We start from the raw sequence: 26,828 nt of genomic DNA, 5'->3' as shown, positions 1-26,828 counted from the left end.
CGTTACGCTGCCGTCAACTGTCATCACCAAACGAGTTGTGCGGCAATGAATTTTATGACCTGTCACGAACATTTTTCAAATTATATTTCCTGAATATATATACTACTTTCAACTCGGTTTGCATTGTCAGCGCAGCGTGCAATTTTTCATGCCGAGGAGTTAGTAATGACCGGTATCATGAATCATTTCTCGATCTCCTGTCAAATCTCTATCGATTGTTGTCTGAAGCGAAACATGTGTCAACCTGACAATGGGCATCGACCTTTAACTGACATAATTCCAGTTCATTATTTCGGGTCAAGCAAATTCCGTAGATATGACGTCAATCCAAGCGTGTAAAATATCTATTTATACATTGATACATATACAATATCATACTTAACTATGAATGATTGGGAAAGGAACAACAGGCTTAAAGCCCAAAACTATATAAAAATCCATATTATAATCTATTTGTAATCAAGCGTTTTGTCGTTTAACCACTAAATTTATTTTGAAATATTTGAAAACCTCTTCAGGATAGTCTATAGAATGCATTCATGTCATTTCTTCGTAGTATGATGTCTAATGAATAGGAAAGCAATATTGAATCAAAGGGAGAATAATGTGAGATCTTCATCCCCACAAACAACGAACATTGATACCTATTGCCACCTGCATTCTATTCAACTTGGATAAGAAAAATCCCATTGAACACATTTTCAATTGAATACATTTTTTATGAATACTGTAGGATGATTGGATCCCGAATCGGAAATCTTCTTCTAAGTCTAATTAATTTTGAAAGTAGTTGGAACATAATAACACAGAATACACATAACAATGAGTAGGTGTTCTTTACTCCGTGATAGTAGCATCATGCTTTTTTAAGATTATCACCTTACAATCTTCTATGATTATCCATCTCACTGAGATCGGAGAGTTCCCATCATGGATGTCTATTCATAATTGATGTCGGGAACCGAGCTTCGCTCTGGAGTACAAAAGGATAAGAAGTTTATCACGAAAGAAGAAATTATCATAACATTCATACAGAAACGTTCTATCCAATCACAGTAAATTGTGATCAATTTCCAGAGGAATGCAAAAATTTCCCTCACAAAGGCTCAGTTGCACAAAAGCTGGTTAAATTTTAATTCTGATTAACTTCACGTGAACCAAATCAGAGAAGACCACTTCAAAAAGATGGATCTACTGGAATTAATCAGTATTGAAAATAACCCGGCTTTTTTGCAACCGGCACTAAGTACCTGATTGAATGATTACAAAAGTTCAACAGCTGAGTCATAATTTTGACACAGTCCCAAACACATGAACTCGCTCGCTCACTTCCATCACCAACATACGACGAAATAATTATTATTATCAGCTGTTTTTCCAAGGATGAATAATAATTATCCTTTTAATGTCTTTCAGCGAGTTTTCCCGGGGGATGAGACCTATTGCAATCGAATCTTTATATTATAAACCTAGACTACTATGTTCTGAATTTCGTGAGAATCGTTAGAGCCGTTTTCGAAATCCGGTGAAATACAAACATATAAACATCTAAACATCTAAACATCTAAACATCTAAACATTTAAACATCTAAACATCTAAAACATCCAAACATCTAAACATCCAAACATCTAAACATCTGAACATCTAAACATATAAACATATGAACAGAAGTATAGGATAGGATTCCTTATAGTATAGGATTCCTATAGGAGACTAAATCATTGGGATCACCATGATCAATAATAGAATCTCATCAATATCCAGCCGTTCTTCCTTGAGAAACAATCAAATTCATCAGATGTTACTTTTACTCCTGAATCATTCAAATTATTTTGATATCTCCAAAACTTTTCAACAGGACTTTAATTCGTTGAATGACGCTGTCATTCTATCACGTCGAAAAAGTTGATCCTTTAGTGAAGAATTCGCCGGCCAGTCGGGAGTTGTGTCTTGCTCTTGTGCGCATAATTTGATTCCGGTAGCGCAGCCAAAGTTGGGAAATTTGTGAGTGAGGTGACTGGTGGCGGCCAGGGAGGACTGCTGACTCACAATCTAACTCGACTTTTGGACTCTGTAACGAACTTTGCCATTTCTAGCAGCGAATACTTTGTCATTGTGTGGATGTGTGTGCGAGTGAGAGAGAGTGAGGGAGCGATACATTTGCTGTGTTCTCCAGCAGACCTGTCTTCAGTGGGATTACCAGTCTCCCACAGGAGTACTCTTCCCGTTTCATCCCGGTTCACCCCACTTGCTGTACAGCCTGTCTACGGATAATGGGATTTAAAATGTGGGATGCAAACGATCCAATGAGAGTGGAAGTGGGATTTTGTCCACTCTGCTGCTGCTGTAAGATAGAATGAGTTGAGCGGCAACAATAGTGATCAACTCCCTCTTCATTTTCTGCAATTACAAATTGCTTTTAGAGAAAAGTAATTTTGAAAAAGAATTCGGTGGTGTGAGTTTAGCAATCGGGTAATGAATATATGAGTGGCATGCGGATTGATTAATGTGAGTGTGGCTTTCTCCTAACTTGATTCAGAGAAAGTGGGTTACAACAGTGGGTAGACGAGACCCATAGTACACCTACCAGGACCTATAAAAAAGAGGGATCTAAAAACTCTTGGAAGCTACTCCAGTGAGTCGAATCATATTCATTATTGATTCATACAATAAATACATCATCAAAATGAAAGGGAGAGGAAAAATAAGGTAACCTTGTGCTATTCCTCTCCCAAATTTAGATAAGGTTACACATAGTCCGAAATAGGTTAAGTCTTGTAGTTGTTCACTTCACAAAATGTTCAGTCCTCAGTTATTTTCACAAAGTAAATTTTTAAATTTAGATGCTTCGAAACATAGGCGGAACATTTCGCATTATAATCATCATAATAGCAAATATTCACGTAAATTAAAAAAATAATCATGCATCAGGACCCAAAAACAAACTTGATATCAATTTACATAACCGAAAACTAGCTGAATGGTCACTGTCTACAATTATTCCTCATAATATCGATGGCTTTCTATGAGGATTCTGAGCTACTTTGGACAAGTTTAGTGGGATAAATATGTAGTGAGTTCATATATTCTCATCACTCATATATTTATGCACCGATCATTCGTTTTGATAGCAATATCAAATGGAGCTGAAAACAAGTCTCTGATAGAATTATGGATTCAGCGAACCCGATTCCTGAGAAAAATGACATTTTTATTCATCAAAATGGATTTATTTGATACATTGATACTTTTCTGTTACTACTAACTTTGCTGATCAGGTTGTTGTAGTGTTCCACGTCGTTTCAACCTTAAATATGCACAACCTGGTTTGTGGGTTCGAATCCCGCCGGTAGCATGGATGTTTGATCATCTCATGAATGACTTACGCACTTTCCATTTCCCATGCACATACTTGAAAGTTTACTACTAAGTAATTAAAAGTCATACTATAAGTTTGCACAAAACTCATGTGAATTTGATGCACGAAAGATCTTGTTCATTTTGGTTAGATTTGTATTTAGTCAAATTGATAGGTAATTGTCGAGCCTTCTTCAATTAACTTACTCAATAATATCTGACTTGTGGTTCATCGTTTGTTTCTACATATATGATGGTTTCACATTATATCTTGGAAACTTTGAAGCATAAAGATAGGCGATTCGAATTCACTCTCGAATTGTCTGTTAATTCACGAATTGTCTTTAATTATTATCAAGCAATCTGAAACTCTCATTGTCTCTAATTGTGTATAATTTCTCTATCTTAACATTAAAGCTGTGTTGTGCATGATGTTGTGGTAGCCTCGAGATGCTAATACTCAATTGGCATTCTATTTTATTTTTTAATAGTATTTTTTCATGTTGTAGAATTTGTAATCCTTTTATTATGTATTTCTAAGATGTTGTAATTTTTTCATCTCTGACAATAAAACATATATTTTGTTGATATTAATTTTTCATGATGAGAAAACAAAAATAAATAGCCAACCATTTTTAAAAAAGTTGCTGACAATTTCTATTTGTATCTTCATAATTCTCTATGAAAGCAATAGAAATTCAAGTGCCGGTTTTGCACAAAAGCCGGTTAAATTTTTATCGTGATTGACTCCACGAGAAACTATCAGAAAAGCCTTCTTATCAAAAAGGCCTTCTGTGATTGGTTCTCATGAAATTAATCACGGATAAAATTCAACCGACTTTTGTGCAACCGGGTCTATATACCTTTTTTTTTAAATTGTTTACTTACAACATGATTTGATATTCTTGTCATTATAAAGTAAATGAAACCTATCTTCTTATCTATCTATTTTCTTTCTCCATGTATTTATTTTCAAGGTACCTTTGTTCTATGTACGTTGTTGAAATAATACAACAGCTTGAACCAGAGAGCTAACATAAGTTTTCTTGGGGAGAAAAACTTAAACTCCTCCATTTCGTATAATGAGGGATATGATATGATAATTCTCCTTCAACAAAGTGAGAGAACAGTGATTCACTAGTTTCATCATAGAAGAACAAATGTCTTGAATGCATCTCCTGTTGATCATTCAACGAAGGATCTGATGTGGGAAGAGAATATCTGCTGAGCTGGGAGCTAATCTAGTTCAGTTGCTCGTGGAGCGTGAGAATATACAGAAAAGTCTCGTAAATCAAGAGTCTACTCCATGGAGACCAAGCAACATTTCGTAATGGAGTTCTCCGTCCGCAACTCACTCTCTATTACAAATTCCTGAGGGTCCTTCGGCGCACACGCCATTGTCTCCGCAAATACTTCACAGGTTTTAATAGTTGAACAGTTGACTTTCCGGAAAGCGTTTCACCAACTTACGCACGCATCTCATGACAACAGAACTGTTCGCGGAAAATTGAGTTTTCCTCAACTTTTCTCTTCCACCGAAGGAGAAGTTCCACTACAAGTAACATTACATCGATGCCGTCCTGTTCCAACTTTCAAATTATCTCCTCTACAAAAATCATCAAGTATCTGAAAAAACAATTATTTTCAAAAATAAAAATACAAGCTGTCGATGATTCTGCTATGGTTGTCATTGCCAGAGAAAATGTAGAAGCGCAGATGATTTTCAAATTCTCTCTCATTTATTGTTAAGCTCCCTTATCGATTCACTCCGCCTGCTTGAGTTCATTACAGGAAAAAATGTGTTCATTCCAATTTCAGACGATGCTCATTCGTGAAAAGAAATTTGGTTTCCACCATCCAAGAGAGAACAAATAATTGAAAGTTCGAAAGCTGCCTTAGTGTTTGCAGTTGAATTGATAGTGTTAATTTACAGGCCATCAGTCCAATCATTCCACAATCACAAATCGAAACTGAATTCTCGTCATTATAAATTCATCTCTTGTTAGTGAGACTACTGTGTTATATTGGATGTGAAATGTACTCAATTCACATTTCAATTTCCCACATTTCCAATCTCCTTCTATCCAACTTCATTAGTGAACAAAATATACCACTTCTAATGTGAAAATCATGTAGAACAAAGTTTGATTATTGCTTCAGTTTCCTTATTATATCATGAGATCATGACAGTTCTTTCACGAAATTTTTCCCCGTTCAGTCCTCTAATTTTCTAGAACATACTGAAAGGAAGTCCTAAAATTACTAAACAATACTAGAAATGTCTAGATTGAAATAAAGAAATATAGATTTCTAGATCCTCTGCTTTTGGATATCTCAATCTAATTGTTCCCACCTTTTCAAGACTAACGTTTTCACTGGTGATCTTGAATGATGACAACCACTATTCTCTCACTCTTCACTTTTGCAAATTTGTAAGAGGAATAAATCTGAATGAAAGCCCAGAATGAAATACTATGTAGATCAAAGATGATCACCCAGTTTCCAGACCTATGAGAGATAATTTTGAGAAATGTATGGAAAGAATAATATCACATCAAGTCACTTTCGTCTATTTTCAAAGTAGTTATTTTTAAAGCACATGATTGAGAGTATAATATGATAGGGTGAAAGCAGTTACCATTCCAACACATTAAGGATTTCAAGAATTGAAAATTAAGTATATCAAGTATTGAGTGTTCAGCGTACTAAACTTACCATATATGAAGAGAACTTAACATACATGAAAATATATTTAGTAAATGAGGCACTCCTCTTAAAATAAAGTTGAAATTTTCTCAAATTAGGTACTTGAGCTCCCATATTTATACAAAAATAATGTCTGTGACCAAGGTAGATAGGTAAACATGTTGGTGACGTGTTTCTGAACAGTACACACACACCCCTATTTCATATTTATTTATTGAATGATACACAAATTAAACACAATTCATTGAAATTATGGGGAAGGTTGAACAGGCACAGTCCAATTATTCCCAATTATTCCCAATTATTGCCAGTCAAGACATATTTGATGGTCAAGAAATATCAAAAGCTCTTTATAATATGACATATCATTAAATCAGTAAATATAAATGAATAAACATATTTACTCATACATATACCTGTAGGGCAAGATTGAAGGAAGACGCCGGCCTGGAAGAAGGAAAACATCCTGGTTAAAGAACCTGAGAGAGTGGTTCAACATTGACTCAACATCTCTGTTCCGAGCTGCAGTCAATAGAATTCAAATTGTATTGATGATCGCCAATCTCCGTCGCGGAGTCGGCATATAGAAGAAGAAGAAGAAGATACCTGTATAAAATAAAATATAAAATCTAGGCATTACCAGCAAAAAAACTATTTGCCCGCTGGTGAGAGTTGTAAGACAGTAAAAGGAAAACATAAAATTTCGAAATAATGCAGAAAATTCAGGTTTAAATTTAACTAATATTTACAGTAGAAACCAATGTACCTAGGGTACATAGTACTACTATGTATCTATGCATAGAATACTATGTATTCTAGGTACCTTGGTAGAAAATTTAGAACAGTAGAATAATCAAAAATCAACGAATATTTTGCAGAGAAAACACTATAAATGAAAATAAAACAATTAAAATTAAATTGCTATATTTAAGGTGGAGAAATATTTCCTCTTTATCCACTCTTTCACGCTCTTTTTATTAATTTTGAAATCCAAGTCAAAAGTTATTTCATTGATCAGTTTATTGCTTGTGTAAAAAAACTGTTCCTTCCCCGAATTTTGGTACTAACTTATTCAAAACTCATCTATTTTCAAATCTAGAGTGGAAATCATTTTTCTCATTTCAATAATTATTCAACCACCCACACCCGTCAGCAAAGTACCCAGCTCGGTGTCGTATCACTTTCCAAACAATAGTAAAATTGTAACTGCGTCACTGCCACAAGTTTGTTGGTAATGAGATTGCCACCGTTCGCAATTTCGACTTGTAAATGAAGAAACTTTGACGCATCAAACGGAACTCGCAGGCAAGCTTTCATGATGGCCGTCGTCCTCACTTCAACGATCTATATATACTAACTGTGTTAGTATAGGATAGATCGTTGCCTCACTTTCACCAGTGATAATGCGCTTTCAAACTCCTGCATCTCATCAATCCAACTCTTGTCCCTCTAATCGTTTGACACACGGGTCTCGTTCATTTGACGGCCATCTTATTCTATTTTTGATGACATGCATCATCGAAGCATTTGATCTCTCAAAACTCAACCTTTCTAAATTCTTTTTAGATTGAACACTGTTATCAGATTAGTTTTAAAACTGTTCAGTGATAAGACTACAGCCAGAGACAAGAAATATAGCTTATGCTTATCCTTTATCCATGCTACAGCTATCAGAATGGATTATAATAGAATTCTTCAGGTACATGGCTCAATACAATATTGAGAACATCATTTGCTATAGTGAGGTCCACGTTTGTTTAGCAGTGTTTGATTAGCAATGGTATTGCTATCCTTGTCTATCATTCAACAAAGCGGATAGCGCTATCTCTTTCTCGCTTTGCTCTGTTGGCAGATCGTCTTTCAACAATGTTAAATCAATAATTAATCCGCGAAATATCCCATCTTGATTATGAAAATTCCTTATGAAATCATTGAAAATAGTATCTTAATTAACAATGATGGGAAGGTGCCTCTTGCAGGCGAGAATGATGTTTCTAGTCGAGGCGTTAGCTGAGACTAGAATTTCATTTGAACACTGCAAAGACATTCACGTCCAAGTAATGTACACTATTTTTTTCATAATAATGTAAAGAAGAATAATTGAGAAATAGAAAATATTACCTGCTTGTGCTGACGTTACTACATGCATTCTATAAACATAACCTAGTTTACAAATTCTGAATTAGGAATTTCTTGATTGTTGTTGACAAAACTTTCACCTGGAGCGCTAAAAGGCGGATTTTTATACGAGTTTTGCTGTTCCTATTTTGGAACTATAGTGAGGTCCACGTGATAATGGCAGTGTAGGAAGATAGGAGAAAAAGATCTCAGACTTGCAACCAAACAGCTGATACTGCTGTATCTAATTTAACTGTTCATTATTGTTTAAAATAGTTAATCAAATTTTATTTGTCAAGAAAATATATGTTTTAAAGATGTAATTATAAATTTTCATGATTGAGATTGAAATATTTTGTCAATTAGTTGGATTTCTACATTGCTGATAAACGATGTTGCAAAATCGTAATGCGTGAAAGAGATAGCGCCATCTGCTTTGTTGAACGATAGACAAGGATGGCAACACCATTGCAAACACACACTACCATTATATGGACCTCACTATATGATACATACTAGACTGTAAAGAGAACATATGATTTCATTACAGTACAATATGCTGTATTGAGAATAGTATGTTTATTTTGTTCCACAATCAGCTGTTTACCGGCTTGATTTCATGCATGGAAAGCAGCTGATATTGAATGACTATGACAAAAATATGATTTCTTGCCTGATAAAATATAATTGATTATTTAAAACGAGAATGAACAGTAAAATATTGCATCAATAAGCCTGTATCAGCTACCGTCTATAGAAGGCATTGGTAAGACAGAGGAACGGCAAAGTTTTTCTCCTTTTCTCTTATCTTTCCCCACTGCCATTATAACGTGGACATCGCCATATCGATGTTTCTTTTTGGACAAGGATGATGACCACATGAGCTCTAAGCTTGTGCGTGAGTAATAAAAACGTGGAATTGAATTCCTGCCTTTATACAATCCTAGAAAGGCGAAGTAAGGGCGCAGCCGGCCCTCTCTTACATTCAACCGATCGATGATTGATTGATTGATGGGAGATGAATGGACCTTGAGCTTGAAGGTTTGAACGAAAGAGTAGGTCGCGATGAAGATCGATGCCACCAAACAGCTGTGAATGTTAAAAAACATTTGGAGCCTTTCATATAAATAGACATATAGAGGAACGCTAGCGTGGTATAATTTACATTTTATCAACCTGACCCTAAGTGGGTTCCGAACCAACAGGATTCGAACCCTTGAAATGGTCACCCTCTCACCGGGAGTAGCAGGCGAATGGAGCTTCACTTATTACATCGATCAGCGCGACCACGAGATCAATCTCTTCTAAAGTTTGACATCACTAATTAAGTCAATACATTGGAACCAGGGTTTTGTTCAAATAGACCTATCAGAAAGACAAAATATCACATTTTTATTCAATTCAATCAACATTTGAATAAATGAGATATTTTCTGACAAATATAATGACCTCACAGCCAATGTTGTTTCACGGATGAAGATTTATAAAATAACTATCACAACAGAATATGATTTGAAAAGGTAATTAATTCCGTGTAATCCGTGGGATATTATTGTGGATTTTGGAATGATACTGATACCGGTATGACTAGTATTGTTTAATGTTCAAAAAAGCTCACAACATGGAAAATATATCAACAATGACATGGAACTTCCAAAGCTGTGTAATTCAATAGCTATCGGGTTGGTTTGTTTGGAATCATATTATCAGGTTAGATTGTTTGATGGTTTCTACAAAACAAGCGAGAGGTACGAAATACAACATCATGAAAGCATGAATAATACGAACGATTATATCCTTTCTATCTCTAAAATGTGATACGAGTGGTGACACATGTTTATGTTTCAATATGTCGTGATGTTTACATGTCACATGTAAAATTACGAACAGTCCACTTCAGTAAATAAAACCATTATTTGAATCAAATACAATAGAATTGATGGGGTGAGATAACTATTGAGTCAACATTACTGGTAGAGCTTATTTAATCATTGCGACTGGAATTGTGTGGGTCGTAGTATTATCTTCTCACTTCAATTACGAGACCAACACAATCATCCTTCTCACTCTGGGAATCACGAGTTTGAGAAGAGTTTTAATAGCAGTCGGAAGTCACAGAGTTGGCTGAAGAGATGCTCCTCTATTCTAAATGATGAACTTGTAGAGTGGAGAAGTGTATTTGAGAAGAGTTATCGTCTCGTCGGTGATAAACAAGATATTTCGTTTCACAGCGGGTGCTGCAGCGCTGCCGGAAAGTTTAGGGCCGTATAATCTTGGTCGCTTGCTAGTGCTAGGGACAGCATAGCAACCCGGGTCGCCGGCTCTCTTATATGGAAAAACTTCCGTTTACCAAAACGTCTGCCGGCATTAACACATTATGAAGGGCGTCAGCTTGCGCCTGATCTCATATTGCCGCTTCCATTCCAGAAGAATACTTTGGCAAAATATCAAACGCGAACAGGGTGACGTCACTCGGCCAATAATAGCGCAGATGTTTTCGTTCTCATCCGAAAGATGCCGCTGCAACAGTTTTCCTCTCACTCAGTGAACGCTATCAACAATGCTTCTGCACCCTTCGGTGAGAATCGCGAATAAGTTTTTCCAGTCTTCTGCAGATGGCTGAGCCGCTTACAATATTTCCATAGATGTGACATTATTGTTTCTCATTTCTCAGTCAACCTAAACCATATTATACTGGTTCAAAAAAATAAGAAGTCTATGTTATCAAAAGTAAACTTGATGTTCGTTCCAGCATGCTTCACGTGTTCATCAAAACCAAAACTGAAGTTGGTAGATAATAAAAACTGTGCGATGAAATATCAAATATTCAGCAATTTCACATGATAATGATTATTGAAGCTAAATCTATGATATCAGGGGTACCCATAGGGGGTTGGTTTAGTTTAGACGCAAACTGCGTCCTTGAAATACTTGGGGTGGAGGTTAAAAAATCAAATCTTAGAGGAGTCCCACAACAAGAGTGTTAAGAATGACTACTGACGACTTTTTTGGGTTTCCAATGACGGGGAGGGGGAAGGGTTCTCTCTCAACTTTGCTGAATCTTATGGAAACATTAAAAAAAGAGAAAAAATGAATTAATTTCCATAGCCTCAACCGTTTGCTATATATGTAGGATTCGTATGTTGAACCAAGTCGTGTGTTCCAAGTATTGTATCAAGGATTTCCTATGCGTGAATGTTCTATTTCTGAATTAATATGGAGAAAATAGTTCTATGAATGATATTCATCCATTCATTCACACAAGCACAGAATCAAATCGATGATTGAGTGAGAATGATCCAGAGCTGTTCCTCCGTCTAATCTTTTTTGCACTTGAATTCAGGTTCAATTTTCTGTTCAAACATTTGAAAACAAAAAATATATAATTTAGATTACATACAAACCAAAATGAATAACAAAATAACACTCACTAATCACTTGAAATGATCAAATAATGATCAACTTTGAAAATTATTGTATACTCTAGTTTAGGAGGATTATCATGTCATTTCAACAAATCAGATTATGTTGATCAAGTCGATTAAATTGTCTGCTAGATAAAATTTCTCGCTTATTGCTTATGATTACACAGCTGGAAATAATTCTGTCTCTCTCCCACACAGGCACACGCATCTTCTGTTATCGAGAGACAATAATTCTCTAAAATGATCGTGTTCATATTTCACAGCTGGCTATATGTCATCTTATGAATTTCGGGGATGCGATATTTTGATTTTTCACATACTCACTCGCTCACTCACTTTTTTACTATCCACAGCTGTTTTAGCCAAGGATGAATTATCCTTCCAATGTCGTTCATCGAGTTTTCTCAAAGATGAGACTTAGTGCAATCGAATCTTTATATCATAAACCTACTATGTTCCAAAATTCTTGAAAATCGTTAGAGCCGTTTTCGAGATCCATTAAACATAAATAACCAGATATATGAATACAGAAATTGCTCGCTTAATATAATAGGATTTTTAAATAATACAAAATCATTTGTAAATCATTTGTAAGCTCCAATTATATCAATAAATCCCCTCCAGCTCATTTTTCTTCCATTTAATTAGCTCCTATATTACTCACAATTATGTGTAGATATTCATAAATTCATTCGCACCTTGGTTGGAAGATCTTATGTGATCATACAGTCTATTGAAAAAATTAATTGTTCAGTGACATTTGCTCTCTCATGTACCTGGCGATGTCGATGTATTTGTATAAATTCTAACGGAATTAAAAGATGAATTGAATTACATTGAATCAGCGGTCAATGAAGATCGTACAATAGCTTTTGATTTCGAGCAAGTTATTAAAATTAGAAAATAGATAATCTCTTCTAATACATTGGTACAATGGATTAACTCCATTCTCTGATAGCAGTGAATTGACAATGAAGATATTTCTCGAGAAATAATTGCGAGAAAACATTTCCAGTACTGGTAGTGTTCATTGTTTTCTCATCCAAATTCCGTGTACACTGCAGCAGAAAATTTAATTAAGACCCTCTCTTTGTCCTAGTCTGCCTGAACAAAGTTGAAGCTTTAGTCTTGCTCACTATGGCTTATGAACAGAGCAGCGTTTGAGCCCGATTTTGCCAAACTTCAAACTTTGGTATTTTAAAATATGAGCGATCAAAACAGCAGAGTGAAGAATGTAAAAAATGAGTGAAGTGAGTTATCGATTTTCAGTAGCTTAAACAGAAATTCCTTGGAAATTTCGTGTCTGAGAGTGATGATTAGATTTCAAGTTTCTCCCCGATCAAGACTTGAGAACCCTCACCCTCGTTTGACGCTAGTCAGAAATCGATTGACACTGTCTAACAATTTATCGACAAGACAAGTGCTGTAAGCGAGCGAACCGGGTGAATAAAATTCAAGTATTTCGACATCAGAGTGACTGGTTAGAGATACAAACAAAAAGCAATTAAGGTTAGCGTTTGCAAAGTCAGTAAATCAATGAATTCGTACGGCAATTTGGTTCCGATATATAGTAGTAGTGTTTCCCGTTCCCTCTTATCCATACTCTCTGTCTGACACGTTCACTTCTCACAGATACTCTGTCTTTTTCCCTCCTGACAGTATCCCTATCTCTTCTCACTTTCTAACCGTTCTCGGTCTATTTGTTTATTGAACGGTAGCCAATCGGCATGCGTATAACACATTATTATTCCAGCAGTTGAAAGCTCCGCAGTCACTAATTCGTTCAACGTATAGTTATAATGGAGAATTCGTTATCGAGAAAAGCTGTGAGAAAAAACAAAATTATGGGAGAGCATTCTGGAAAATTGTGAAAGCTTTTACAGCCAGCTTTCATCCCCTATCAGTTGCGTTTCCATTTTTCATCCAACGTCGGGCAGGCAGCTTACAAAATAATGATTCCGATATTCGGAAAATGCTCAATTGATTTTGCGAAAATGTGAACGTGGAATGTATCGCATCGAGAACTGGGAATATTTTCGACTGTATCAGACCTGCTGAAAATGAAGATCCCTTAACGATCCATCACTTGCTTGATGTGTATTATACATCCGCACATACCAGAGCACTAAATGTAAATATTCGATTCTTTCATTGATATTTGTACTGTGTATTGAATTAGTTAGGTCTTCCATTATAATATATTAGGCTATTTATCCCAGTGTGCAGATCATCTATAATATAATAAAGGATAGAATCGGCTTAGACCTATACAGGAAACGGGATAGGAAATTTATGACGCATCATCACGTCTGAACTACTGGACTGATCAACTTCAAATTTTGCAAATAGATTCTCAATTTACCGAGGATTTTTATAGGACTATTTTAAATTTTTGGCGATTTTAGGAGGTCAAGTTACCAGATTGTCAAGATTTCAATAAGAGCATTGTGGAGCATGAGTTACCTGCTATAGTAAGGTCCACGTTGTAATGACAGTATTTGATCAACTTTGGTTTTGCTATCCTTGTCAATCATTCAACATAACCGGTGGTACTATCCTTTTCTAGGTCCACAACGATGCCAATTATGTTTTTGACAGTGTAGAAATATGTAGAGTTAGTTGTTTGTGACAGTGTAGAATTAATGCAGAGAATCGGCATCGCTATTCTTCTATCTTTATCCACTGCCATTATAACGTGGACCTCACTATAGTACTTAATAATAAAATATTATAAATTCAAGATGATAAAGAACAGTTCATTTTGTTTTGTTAGAAAGTTTCCGAATCACTATATCTGATTCATCATTATTCTATTCTTATCTTTGAATTGTACTTAAAATTATATCTTTGAAAACATTATATTCACACGTTCTTTATGTGTTTCAAGATTAATTGTAAATTGATTGAATTGTATCAGGAAGTGGAACATGAGTTGAAAGCATCCAAATTGCAAAAACTAAGATTGATTGATGTGAACCATTCACATAGTATCATGATATCTTTTTTGTTGAGGTTTTCAAATTCTCCCGCTGCGGGTGCAAGTGGACTACATTGATGGGCTGTAAGAGTCATCGAGCATGCGCAGTTATATTTGTGATAAGGGTTTGTAGACCGGCTGTTCATGGCACTTGCAGTCATAATGTAGTTGTAATAGTTGACTTTAATTGTCATTGTTTTGTGTTGTTTCTGTAACTTGTGTCAGATATTCGTGTGTGAGACCAAATCATTCATTGCAACTTAATTGATTAAATCGAAGTGAATATAAGAGAAAACATTACAGTTATGTTAAAAACTGGTTGGAAATATATATTTGTGTGTTTCATTATGAGAGGAAAAGTTTCCTGTGTACAAACAAACTGATTGAGAGGAAAGATTGGCGAATTGGATCATTGAGAATTGCGTTTTCTTGGGTGAAGTTAAGTCACCTGTCTATTCACTCATTTCTCCCTATATCAACTTATCCAAATATATTACTGTTAGCTGCAATCGGCAGAAAAACCGTTACAAGTTGGTAAGTTTCCAATGCTCCTGTCTTACGAATTTGATCTTGTATGGAACTTTCCGACTCTCGTTAAACTTTATGCATATTCATACCTATTTTATTGTGAAATCGTAAAATTTGATACTTGTTCTTCTGCTAGTGCTTATTCGTTCCGAATATTGGCGATCAGCCTGACTTTGGATATCTTATTTACATCCATCCTGAGAAGTTATATTGTAGTCTTGGAGAACTAGGTACGCAGGTTTTTCAGCCATGATATTCTCCTTCTTCCTGGTCCTCTTCTGCAATAGATCTTTTAATTTTGATACAGTACACACTAGTAGTTCTGTGAACAGTAGACCTCGCGCTCAGTAAGTGACATTGACCTGTTGTTATGTTTTCTCAAGAATTAAAAAATAATTTATCAATTCAAAATGTCTAGAAAAAATCCTAAATAAATATAGAGCTTTCTGTCCTATCGTACCGTGACTTGTCGTCCCGGAATGTGAGTGTGAGCGCTGTTATCAGGTCTGGCTGCAACTGTCTACAACGTTGATGGAAAGATACAATTTTCAAGATGTTCGATGTTTTTGAACGGGTAGTATTATAGTCCACTAGACAGTTGATTTAATATGATGAATAATATATTCTATAGTTTGATTTTTACGGTCATATTGGCGTATGAAGGAGGCTCCTTTTCCCTTTTATATTATCCTTGAAATGCAAAATTTCCAAAAACCTTGTATATACGTCGACGCGCAATTTAAAAAGGAACATACCTGTCAAATTTCATGAGAATCTATTACCGCGTTTCGCCGTAAATGCGCAACATAAAAACATATAAACATTTAAACATTAAGAGAAATGCCAAACTGTCGACTTGAATGTTAGACCTCACTTCGCTCGGTCAATTAATTGCAACTCCATGATCATTATTCCGGCTCTATCAATGCATTGTGTGACTGAATATCGGGTAGTCTTGACAGCTGTTAATTAATGACTATGAACAAGAGGTGAAGAGGTATTAACAATCTGCTACAAATCAAATTTACCTTGATACCATACAAAATAAAACTGTTTTAGAGCGCTTGAAACATATCATGTTTTTGTTTCAAATTCACTGTTTTATAATGAACTGTCAGACTATTATGAATACGAGCGCTTTAGCACCAACAATAACTCAGGGCGAGCAATTTACGCAGAGATCGAATCAAAATTACATCATGTCGTGATACTTCATGCTTCACCAAGCGATGATGATAAATCAACAGAAACTTATCTGCTGGACCGTAAATTGGGATAACGATTCCATTGTCAGATATCGACACGACTGGCTCTTTTCGTGGTTGCGAGCCCACAGCAAAACTGCACAATGGCGGTTTGTGCACTAATTAATGGCAAAAATCTATTCGACTGCAGTTGACATAGACAGACATGTGACCTTTCATCTGCACTCACGCTGCAGGCTCAGGTCACTAGTCAACATGAAATTGTTCCTCTTTTTACAGAATTCAGTTGAATCATGGCTTACTCTATCTATAGTAGGCTGTGGTTGAATCATATCATATAACATGCATTTCATACAGTATAATAATTATGTGATCTACTGCATCAAACACATGTAATACAATATTATTCAACTAACATCTGCAAAAAAGATAAATAATAATCATTAGTCGACTGATTTCAGCCTGCAGCTAAAGTGCAGATGGAAGGACACCATGTCAAAATAATAATTATATTGTATTGCTCAAATAGACTATTCTGGAATATTTTGATAACCCATCAAACCATTCAGGCTATTGTGTATTGTTTATTATTGGAAGGTTTCGGGTTACTTTAATAGAATATGTTTTAACATTTGTTGGATGTAAATTCACCCAGAATGTCAGCATGAATACAGAGTTGTGCAATGAAGTATGGATAATATTTAGAATGGCAGTGTCTTTTCTTTTTTGGGCTGTTTTTGAATTTATAAATGAAAACATAAATCTGAGGACCCTTTTTAGAATTATTTTATCACAATATATTTCGGCTATATAATGCCATTATCAAGTGAATGAGAGTTATACATTTTTGAACAAAACTAGATTTTTATTATTGTGTATCTCCAATATTGCCATTATTAGAATCAATAAGAGAGAAATTGTGATTGTATTGATCTATACCTAACAGTATTTGAAAAATTGTGTCTGTTTTCGTCCATATGCTGTATACGTGAGAAGTTTTCCACCTCCTCTGAAACGTTGCACTTGGAACCTCGAATGTTATTATCTCACTCATCTCTTACTATTCAATAATAAGATTTTTATTATTGTGTATCTCCAATATTGCCATTATTAGAATCAATAAGAGAGAAATTGTGATTGTATTGATAACGTTTTGTGGATAACAGTATTTGAAAAATGGTGTCCGTTTTCGTCCATAAGAAGTTTTCCACCTCCTCTGAAACGTTGCACTTGGAACCTCGAATGTTATTATCTCACTCATGGTCCTTCAAATGTTCGTGTTAGTTGAGTTGTGCCAGGACCTCCTAACTACCGGACCTGAGCATACAAACAAGATGGCCGCCATGTTTGGTGGACTAACTTACTGCCATCAGCTAGGTTCCAGCTCTCTCTAATAACTTATCACTGTTCAAAATCATTTTTAAGAATTCAAATAAGGTTTAGTTCAATTGAGGTTTATTAAAGAAGTAATTATTTTATAGGGTTAATTATTTTTCTGGTCTGCGCACAGGCATCTAGCCCATGCAGACCATTTTCATATTATTCATTGTGCTCATTTCCTTAAAATATATTTGTGTTTCTCATTGTTTTCCTTAAAACCTAAGCCACATTAAGATTTATAAACTTGAATTTGAAATTTAAATCAATACTTTCATTCTATTTTAGACACTTTAAATAAAATAATTTATTTTTACTTAAGCTTATATACGGTAATTTTGGTTCTAGGATGATGTTGTAACACAATGGTTATTAAGTTTTTTTTTGTATGACAATGAATAAGCACAGCATGTTTTATTTTGTTAAATTATTCTTTTTGAAATAAAGAAACTTTTGTCTGTCTGTCTGGTAACTAGACTTTATTTATTTTCATGCTCATAGCATTAAAGTGCAATTCACATGCACATAGCTTATAATTATCGTTATTTTATTCTAGCCTAAGAATTCAATGTTCTCAATTTTCGCGACTTTGCTTGCTGGGGCAACTGATTATTATTCTTCATGTTGCAGTAAATGTTCAGAAATATATTGCTGAATACCTCTACACACGATTTAATTGTGTTGTAAGAGGGTTGATTTGGAAAAATTGTAGGGAAAGCACATTTTTCTTGGAACAGCCACATATAAGAACCATCTTCACACAAAAACTTGTCTTCTTTAATAATGTCTGATGCTCTAAAATGATTGATAAACACAGCCGAATTGTTGGTGACTTTAGAATCTTTCTACACCTTGTCCATTTTTTCCTCAGCTCTTTATCTTTGGGAAAAGTAAATACTGTCACTAAGGGGGTTTTTCTATAATATAGTTCGATTTACACCCAGGGACACAACAATTTCTAGGCATCTTCAATTAAAACTGTTCATAGGCCTACTCATTGTAGCATGTTGTTATAAAGCTAAATGTTGAATTACGGATGATAAGCAAAAATTAATCTAGGCTACGGTTGAATATTATAAAATTATTGTTGTTTACTATTTACTATTCACAATTTGAATTTATAAAACACTTACTAAACACTTTGAATACTAAAAAAATCTAATTTGAATCTCTATAGCATATTAAATAATTATAAAATGATAATTGATCAATAATTATTATAAAACTCGTAAATATTATAAAGCCCGTGACATTTGTAAGCAAACTACACTTAACTACAACTAAATACTAAAAACTGATGACAACATATCAGTGTCAGCTAAGTTGAGACCCCACCAAATATCGGCGCCATTTTACCTCAATTTTCACACAGGCGCAGGTCCGGTATTTAGGAGGTCCTGGTTGTGCTTACACAGAATAAAAATTCAAGACAAACAGCTGAAAGCACACATTATGGTGGCGCATAAAGAAAAGTGAGTCTGTGTGGTAAATTGACAGTCAGCTGTTATATACTTCATATTGTTTTTTGTATCACCATGACAAATCACTAACTAATACGAATAATTAATCTCCACCCCGTTTCATCTCTTTATTTTTGCTTCATAATCATTCATCTAAATGCTGGGGCTAGAACAGGAATTCCTTTATACCGGACCTAAGCATAGAAAAAAAAATTGCCGCCATAGGTGGTGGCCGGCATTGATATTTTAAACGGGAACTAGACGAACTGGAATTTCAACTAACTGAGACGCTCTCTAACAGGTGATTAGTGATTTTTTCTCAGTGGGAATTCCTATAAGACAACCACCATAGAGAAACAATAGCGTAAGTAGATATCCCATGGCATAGGGAATTTATGTCGCAACTTTTACTGTTATCTCAAGCCGATTACTGTCGATTACTGTCAATTTTTACTGTTTTGTTGGGGTGATAGTGTATGAACGGCACAATTTGAGAGACTACCAGCGTCACACAGCTGCATAGGAAAGAACTATGTGAACTATCGGCTTGGGATAACAGTAAAAGTTGCGACATAAACGCCCTATACCATGGGATATCTACTATGCTATCGTTTCTCTATGCCACCACATACAGCGGCCATTTTTTCTAGGCTCAGATCCGGTAGTATATAGGAGGTCCTGGTTAGACCCAACTAAAGTAACTATAAATGGTTATATAGCTACTGTAGACTCAACTAGTAAATGCTTGTTCTAAGCAAAGATTTCGAACAATCTGTATAAAGTCAGTTTAAAAGCACCGAAGTGTGAAGCCATGAGAACTATCATTGGATTCATACACTTTCGGAGACATAGTAGTATTTATCATGCTTCGGGTTGTCTCTATGAATTTCATGCTCCAGATTCCGTGCTCTAGCTCTATGCTCGTTCGGTCAAACCCCAGCCTCATAATAGTGACGGGTTGTCTCTATGTATTTTATGCTTCAGATTTCGTGCTCTAGCTCTATGCTAGTTTGTTGTAACCCCAGCCTAACATTACTGTTACAATCTCGAGAGAATTTCATCACCACAAGCCTCTTTCCTAAACATAGTCCTCACGGGAACCTGCTGCAACAGAAATGTCCCAAGTCATTTTCTACTTCCTTGACTGCCAATTGAATGCTCGCCACTGGAAGTGCATCAGCGCTAATGCATTCTGTGCGAATGGTTATTGAATTGCACGTGATGTGAGGGCTGTTATCGGACGTGCCTCGTGTGGAAAGTGCTCGACCTCCTAGTGCCGCTAAATTCATCTGCTCGAATATATAGTTCACGACGATAACGATCTCCAATACATCGACCCGGTTAGTGGCGATATTTATAGCATTTGGGATGAGCGTCGAGAGCGCACATCTCCAGAGCGCGCCCAATGAATTTCATAACAATGAGACCTGTGGTTGGGGGGTGGGGGAGGTGCACACCATACAGGGCTGCGTCTGTCTTCATTTTGGAGGATGAGGGCGAGGGGGTTTGTCGAGGGATGGCAAGAGTGTGATTCGATTTGATAGCGGAGCATTACGGCCCATACTACGTTAGATCGGCTTAGAGCAACACAACCGCTAAAAATTTCGACTTTTCCTCCGCCCTTACACAACGTTATAGCCTGTCTCTCACATCCCACGGGTTATGCTCTAAGATACAGTTTTCCATCCTTGGAAACGTGACTTTCCTCAAATTCGAATACTTTTTCCAGTAAGAGAGATTAGCTTGGGGTATCATGACAACATTAGTTGTGAAAAACTGACTCTTCATTATACAACTGAATTTTAACAAAAGCTGAGAGTATTTCGTAATTTCCATAAATACTATGATGTACTAAAATTAGTGATGAACTTATTCCTTGTCACTGGATTCAAGCTTTTTTCAATTGACCCAATATACAGAGTGGGTGAAAAGTCCGAGAACGGCTTAATATCTCATACACAAAGGTAATTTGATGGTGGGTGTAAAATCATAGTAAAGTAGTGTTTTCAATTTGAGTAGGATCCCCGATCACACCCACCATTAAATTACCTTTGTGTATGAGATATTTAGGCTAGCTTCACACGCTTTCGGTTTCATTCGATTCGGTTCGTTTTCGGTTCGGTTCGGTTCGTTACCGAAAACGAATGAGGCTTTCATACATGTCAGGTTTTAATTTGTACGGTCCTAATTAGGTATCTCCTTCTCAAACACAGCTGTGTTTGGATTTTCACAGTTCATGCTGGTATATTTAAATATAACAGCTGGTGTTAAATTGTAAGATGTTATCTCTGTTAAAACAAACAATTTTAAAGTTAATTAAAATTGTGAATTATTTGAATAGTTTCTTTTTGATTATGTTAATTTTGGATGTTCAGAGAAATTATTTTTTTAAATTGAAAATTTGTTCCTTGTTTTGACACATGGTATATAAACTTCATCTCTTCTCTCCATTGATGAAATCATGTAATATTAGAGGAAAAATTAAAAAAAAAAAATTCTCCCTAAGTTTCAATTTATATCTTTCATATTTTTTCAGCAAACTATTCATTGAGAAAAAAATGTTTCTGTGAACTAACAGAAATGAATTGACCATATGATTTTTACTTGGAAATTTTTGAAACAGATAATAACGATATCAGGTTAAAATAAAAACATAAAAGACAAACGTGTGTAAAAGACTTTGTTTTTTCCTGTTTCCCTAGCAACGAATTCGAATATAATGAAACCTATTCGTGTCGAGGGGGCGTTCGGTGCTATGCGGTTGCTATTCGGTACCGAATTCAAACCGAATCATCGTTTCACACTTATCAGAATTTGCCGAAAACGAAACGAACCGAACCGAACCGAAAGTGTGTGAAAGTAACCTCTCGCTAGCAACGAATTGAAACCTGATCAGTCTGCTGAGTGGTATCGCTAAACTAATTGAAAAATTGATCAAGTCCCGGCTAGTTTGTTACCTACTTGAACATAATGTCATTCATAAAAACCAATATGGATTTCAGGCGAGCAAAAGTACAATTGATTCTATAACCCTCTTAACCCAAACAATTTCAAATAACTTCACTGAAAATAAAAAAACAATAGCTACCTTCCTGGACCTAGCCAAAGCTTTTGATACAATCCCACATTCCAAATTACTAAAAAAGATAGAAAAGATTGGCATACGCGGTATACCCCTCAAATTATTTGGCAGTTATTTAACAAATAGATACCAAATCCTTACTATAGGAAATAAACTAGTTTTAAACAGTTGAATGATTACGGTCTTCCTCAAGGAACTGTTTTATCTCCGATTCTCTTTCTTCTATATATTAATGATTTAATCAAACTTGAATTGAAAAACTGTGTGACACTCGCTTTCGCGGATGATACCGCTTTAGTGTTTACCGGACCGTCTTGGGAGGAGGTGAAGAAAACTGCAGAGTCGGGATTGAAGACTGTTAAGACCTGGTTAGATGAGCACATTCTCACTCTTAATTCGAATAAAAGCGTCTTCATGACCTTCTCTCCCAATATGGTTGGCCAACCACTTGATCTAGACCACATTCATATTCATGATTTAAACTGTACTCTTTCAATCTCGAACGATAGCTGTGGCTGCTCAAAATTGAAAAGAGAAAATTATTTTAAATATCTAGGCGTTATAGTTGATCAGCATTTGCGATGGGATATTCACATAGATAAGCTTTGTAATAAACTCAAGCACTGGATAAACAAATTTTATAATATCAGCAGGTTGGGTAACATAGCCGTTTCAAAATTAGTTTACTTTGCCTACATTCAATCTCATCTTCAGTATGGTATAAAAATTTGGGGTGCATCTTATTCGAATCACTTCCATAAGATATTCACCATCCAAAAAGCATTATTAAAGGCAATTTTGGGCAAACCTAAACGATTTCCAAGTGACAGTATTTTTATTGAATTGAATGTATTGACGGTTGAGCAGCTGTATATAAAGAATTTGATTATTTACATTAATAAACATAGAGAACTTTTCAACCTCCGTATATCGCCTTACAATCTCCGTCCCTCAACCATTACCTTTGAACCACACAATGCAGTTCTATCCATTTGTAGAAGACAGTTTGATTATATTGTTCATAAGCTTATAAATGTGATACCTACTTTTTTATAACAGATAATTTGAATGGAAGACTTCTGAGAGAGATAGATTTATGGATTGCTTCTTCACATCCTAGGATAAGTGATTTCTTGTAATATTGTAACTAGGATAAGTTCACAATCATTCAAGAATGTCTGCTTTTTTATTTTATTATCTCGTATTTTCTTCCTTTTTTTTACATTCCTTCTTTGTATTTTTTCAAATTTAGATGTTAATAGGAATCCACCAATTTTATTTATCTTAGAAATAATTTTGTATTAGTAATAACACTCGGCCCCTGCGCTCAGGTTTTTAACCTTTTCAGGGACTTTCCGTATTTAATAATAATACTATTTCACTTTTACTTATATTGTTAATTGTCAATTGTATTTATGTAATTATACATTCATGTATGCATTGTATGAAGGAAAAATAAACTTGATTGATTGATTGATTGATGGAATTTATTAGAGTCAAGTGGGCGTTCGGTTTTATGCGGTTTCTATTCGGTACCGAATTCAAACCGAATTACCGTTTCACACTTATCGGAATTTGCCGAAAACGAAACGAACCAAATGAATGTGAAACTAGCCTAAGCCGTTCTCGGACTTTTTTCTCTCCTTTCTGCTTTGAATAGTATTGATTAATAATGTGAATATCTTCTAAACGGTTTGAGATATCGATGTGCGGTTTTCATCATTCATTTTTTCTTGAAATTTCGTATCGAAATCATGTATCGCACGACCACCTTCCTATTTAAGAAAATGGAGTTGCATTCAATATGGCGAATCCAAGATGGCTGACCAGATTTTTGAAGTCATAGTGAAGTAGTATTTTCAATTCGAGTAGGATCCCCAATCACACCCACCATCAAATAACCTTTATGTATAAGATATTAAGCCTTTCTCGGACTTTTCACCCTATCTGTATACGGTACTACCAATTTCTACAATTTCTAGATTGTCATTGTTAAGTCATGATAATATTGAGGTTATCATGTCATGTCCATTGATTATGTCTTGGATCATAATCCAAGAGGTGAGACTTCGTTTTATTCGAGGCTAGCACGATGACATTTCGAATACATCTCAAGTCATAATTACGTATTCAAGTGTAAATCATGGATTTATTTTAAAGGTGACAGAATAAATTCAAATTCAAATTCAAATTCAAATTTTATTTATTCAAGTAAGTTACAATAAATTCTGGTTTATACACGAATCTACAATGAATTACAGTACAACAGATAATTAATGAACAGATTTCACATATTATGAAAACTTATTAATTACAATGAAGATTGAATGCAACATTAGAATATTGATGATATAGTATTGTAATGTGACTACATAAATCAGCGGTGTCTCAACAATGAATAAATGATAATTTCAATGAATAAATATACACCCCACTATAAATTATATGTGTTGTGGTATAAGTAATTAGTTGCTTATTGCGTGTTATAATTACTATTTACAAACTTCATTACTGATATGGGATTAAAGTTTTTTATAATAAAATTAGTAAAAAGTTTGAAGTTTCTCTTCCTCATCTGAAATTTCATGGACTATTCTATGAAATGATTTATCAAGAGTGCAATTAATCACTTTTTTTTCTTTTAAATTATTCAATCATTGTAGAGCATAAGTAGTTAATGAGAAGCATGTATTTGAGATAAATTATCGAGCATTTTAAAAGAATTGCAATGTCTGAATTCTGTACAGTACACAAAAATATGGATGTTGATTTGCATGCAATTGGTTTGTAATTTAAATCGAATTCGATGATTCACTAGAAAAGCCTACACTTATCAGTAACTAATGATAACAGAATGGGGAATTTCCATTGAAGAACTTGACTTGGATGAATTACATAATTTCTAATATTGTGTTCACATTGCTGAACATGTTGTGTTTATTTTGCAAAATGTTTTGTAGATTGATTGAGTACTTTATTTATGTAGATAACAATATATACTGGCTTTTACACTTAAAAATATACAATAGCTTACAATACAGCAAAGTATTAGATGAATTTACATAATATAAACTCAGAAAATGATTTTTGAACTGCATATGATATGGAAAAAGCAATTGGTAATAGCTATATATAATATTGTAATGCATCTACATAAATTGGCGGAGCTTTGGACATATCAATGTCCATTCTTATCAATTTAGATAGAGAGAGAAAGCGATTGGCTTGACTTTCATTAGCTTCCGTTGTATTTCCTTCAAGGCTTTTAATATTCGAACATCACAAGAATCTCCAATTCTCAATATTTTCTATCTAGTTAAATAATTTGCTGATAAACTTGAACTATTATCACCTTGACACCATTACTCATAACGTGGAATAAAATCGATTACATTCTCAATGAAGAACACAAATTTAAGTTTTTATTCCTCACCAACTTGACGAGCAACTTTGCAATTTATAAATGATTGATTGATATGATTTGCTGATAAGCAGTACGAATAATGTTTCTTGTTGTTACAGGCAGGATGACGGAGACACTAATATGGAGTGTGTGCTTATTGCTAGCCACCCTAGTTCCAACAACAATCCAACACAAAAGTAAGTGGTAATATTATTGTTGATTATCACAAAAAAAGGTTGACCATGAATATGTATTATATAAAAATAACAATGATCTTCAACATAGACCTATTATCGAGAAATATCTTATTCATACATATATATATATATATATATATATATATATATATATATATATATAATCAAGTATAAAGAATATTGATAACCTGATGTTTCCATTGGATAGTGGATAAACAAATCAATTTTCTTGAAAAAATAATTATTGGAGCATAAAACATTTAGGGTACATGAGGGCAACGAGGGAATACTGGAATATCAGTGATCTGTATGATCAAATAGAAACAAATCTGAGTGCAAATGAAGTGCTAAAACTAAGTCCAAATCAACATTACTTTGAAATAATTGATTCTGATGGATTGATTCTAGTAGTGAACGAAGACAGTAAACTAGTATACACGATCATATCCTGATTCATAATAGAATGTATTGCACCAGTGTAGAAAAACTAGATCTACTTCAGTTGTCCCAATACCCTAGTATGGTCAAAGTAGGGAAAAATGTTCCTTCCATATAATTTGATATCAGTGAGAATTTTTTGTTTAGAATCGAAACAACCTCTGTTTATCAGTAGACAGGCGGGTAACGATCACTTGATATGAACTGAAACTGCGTTCCATTCTCGTTTCATATCTCACATATTTCAATGTAAAAGCATCCTCACTGTTGAGTCTGATTGTGCAGATAAATTCGGACAACAAGTGGAGTGGCCAAATATGGTCAATAAACAAACGGCAGATGGAGATATCTTGTTGCATGATTCGATCAAACTGATATCACGACGTTTATTAACTGGTGGAATGAGATAGATCTTGATATATGACTGAGTGAAAGCCAAGATGTTCGGACAAAATTAAATGCAAGTGAATCGGTCAATCACAGGCAGGATTGTTGCATGGCAGAGCCGAACTGATGAATGTCGACCGACATGTCAACGCCTGGTCGGCAACCAT

The 26,828-nt window shown here is 34.9% G+C and overlaps 1 protein-coding gene across 4 annotated transcripts in view; it reads left to right on the top strand.

Moving 5' to 3' along the window:
- The window catches only part of LOC111046304 (protein CEPU-1-like), a 150,792-nt gene that overhangs the window by 42,817 nt on the left and 81,147 nt on the right, over positions 1 to 26,828 (top strand). For 2 of the 4 annotated variants that reach the window (XM_039421975.1, XM_039421973.1), the window contains exon 3: positions 25,759 to 25,836. In XM_039421975.1, the coding sequence (XP_039277909.1) occupies positions 25,764 to 25,836 (73 nt within the window). In that variant the 5' untranslated portion in view covers positions 25,759 to 25,763. Of the gene's footprint in view, positions 1 to 14,713; positions 15,119 to 25,758; positions 25,837 to 26,828 lie in introns of those variants that run through there. The other 2 variants (XM_039421976.1, XM_039421974.1) reach the window with 2 other exon arrangements.

The sequence above is a fragment of the Nilaparvata lugens genome, chromosome 2, assembly GCF_014356525.2.
Source record: "Nilaparvata lugens isolate BPH chromosome 2, ASM1435652v1, whole genome shotgun sequence".
In the NCBI taxonomy this organism is placed as follows: Eukaryota; Metazoa; Arthropoda; class Insecta; order Hemiptera; family Delphacidae; genus Nilaparvata; species Nilaparvata lugens.
This window is presented reverse-complemented; position numbering and strand designations above follow the sequence as displayed.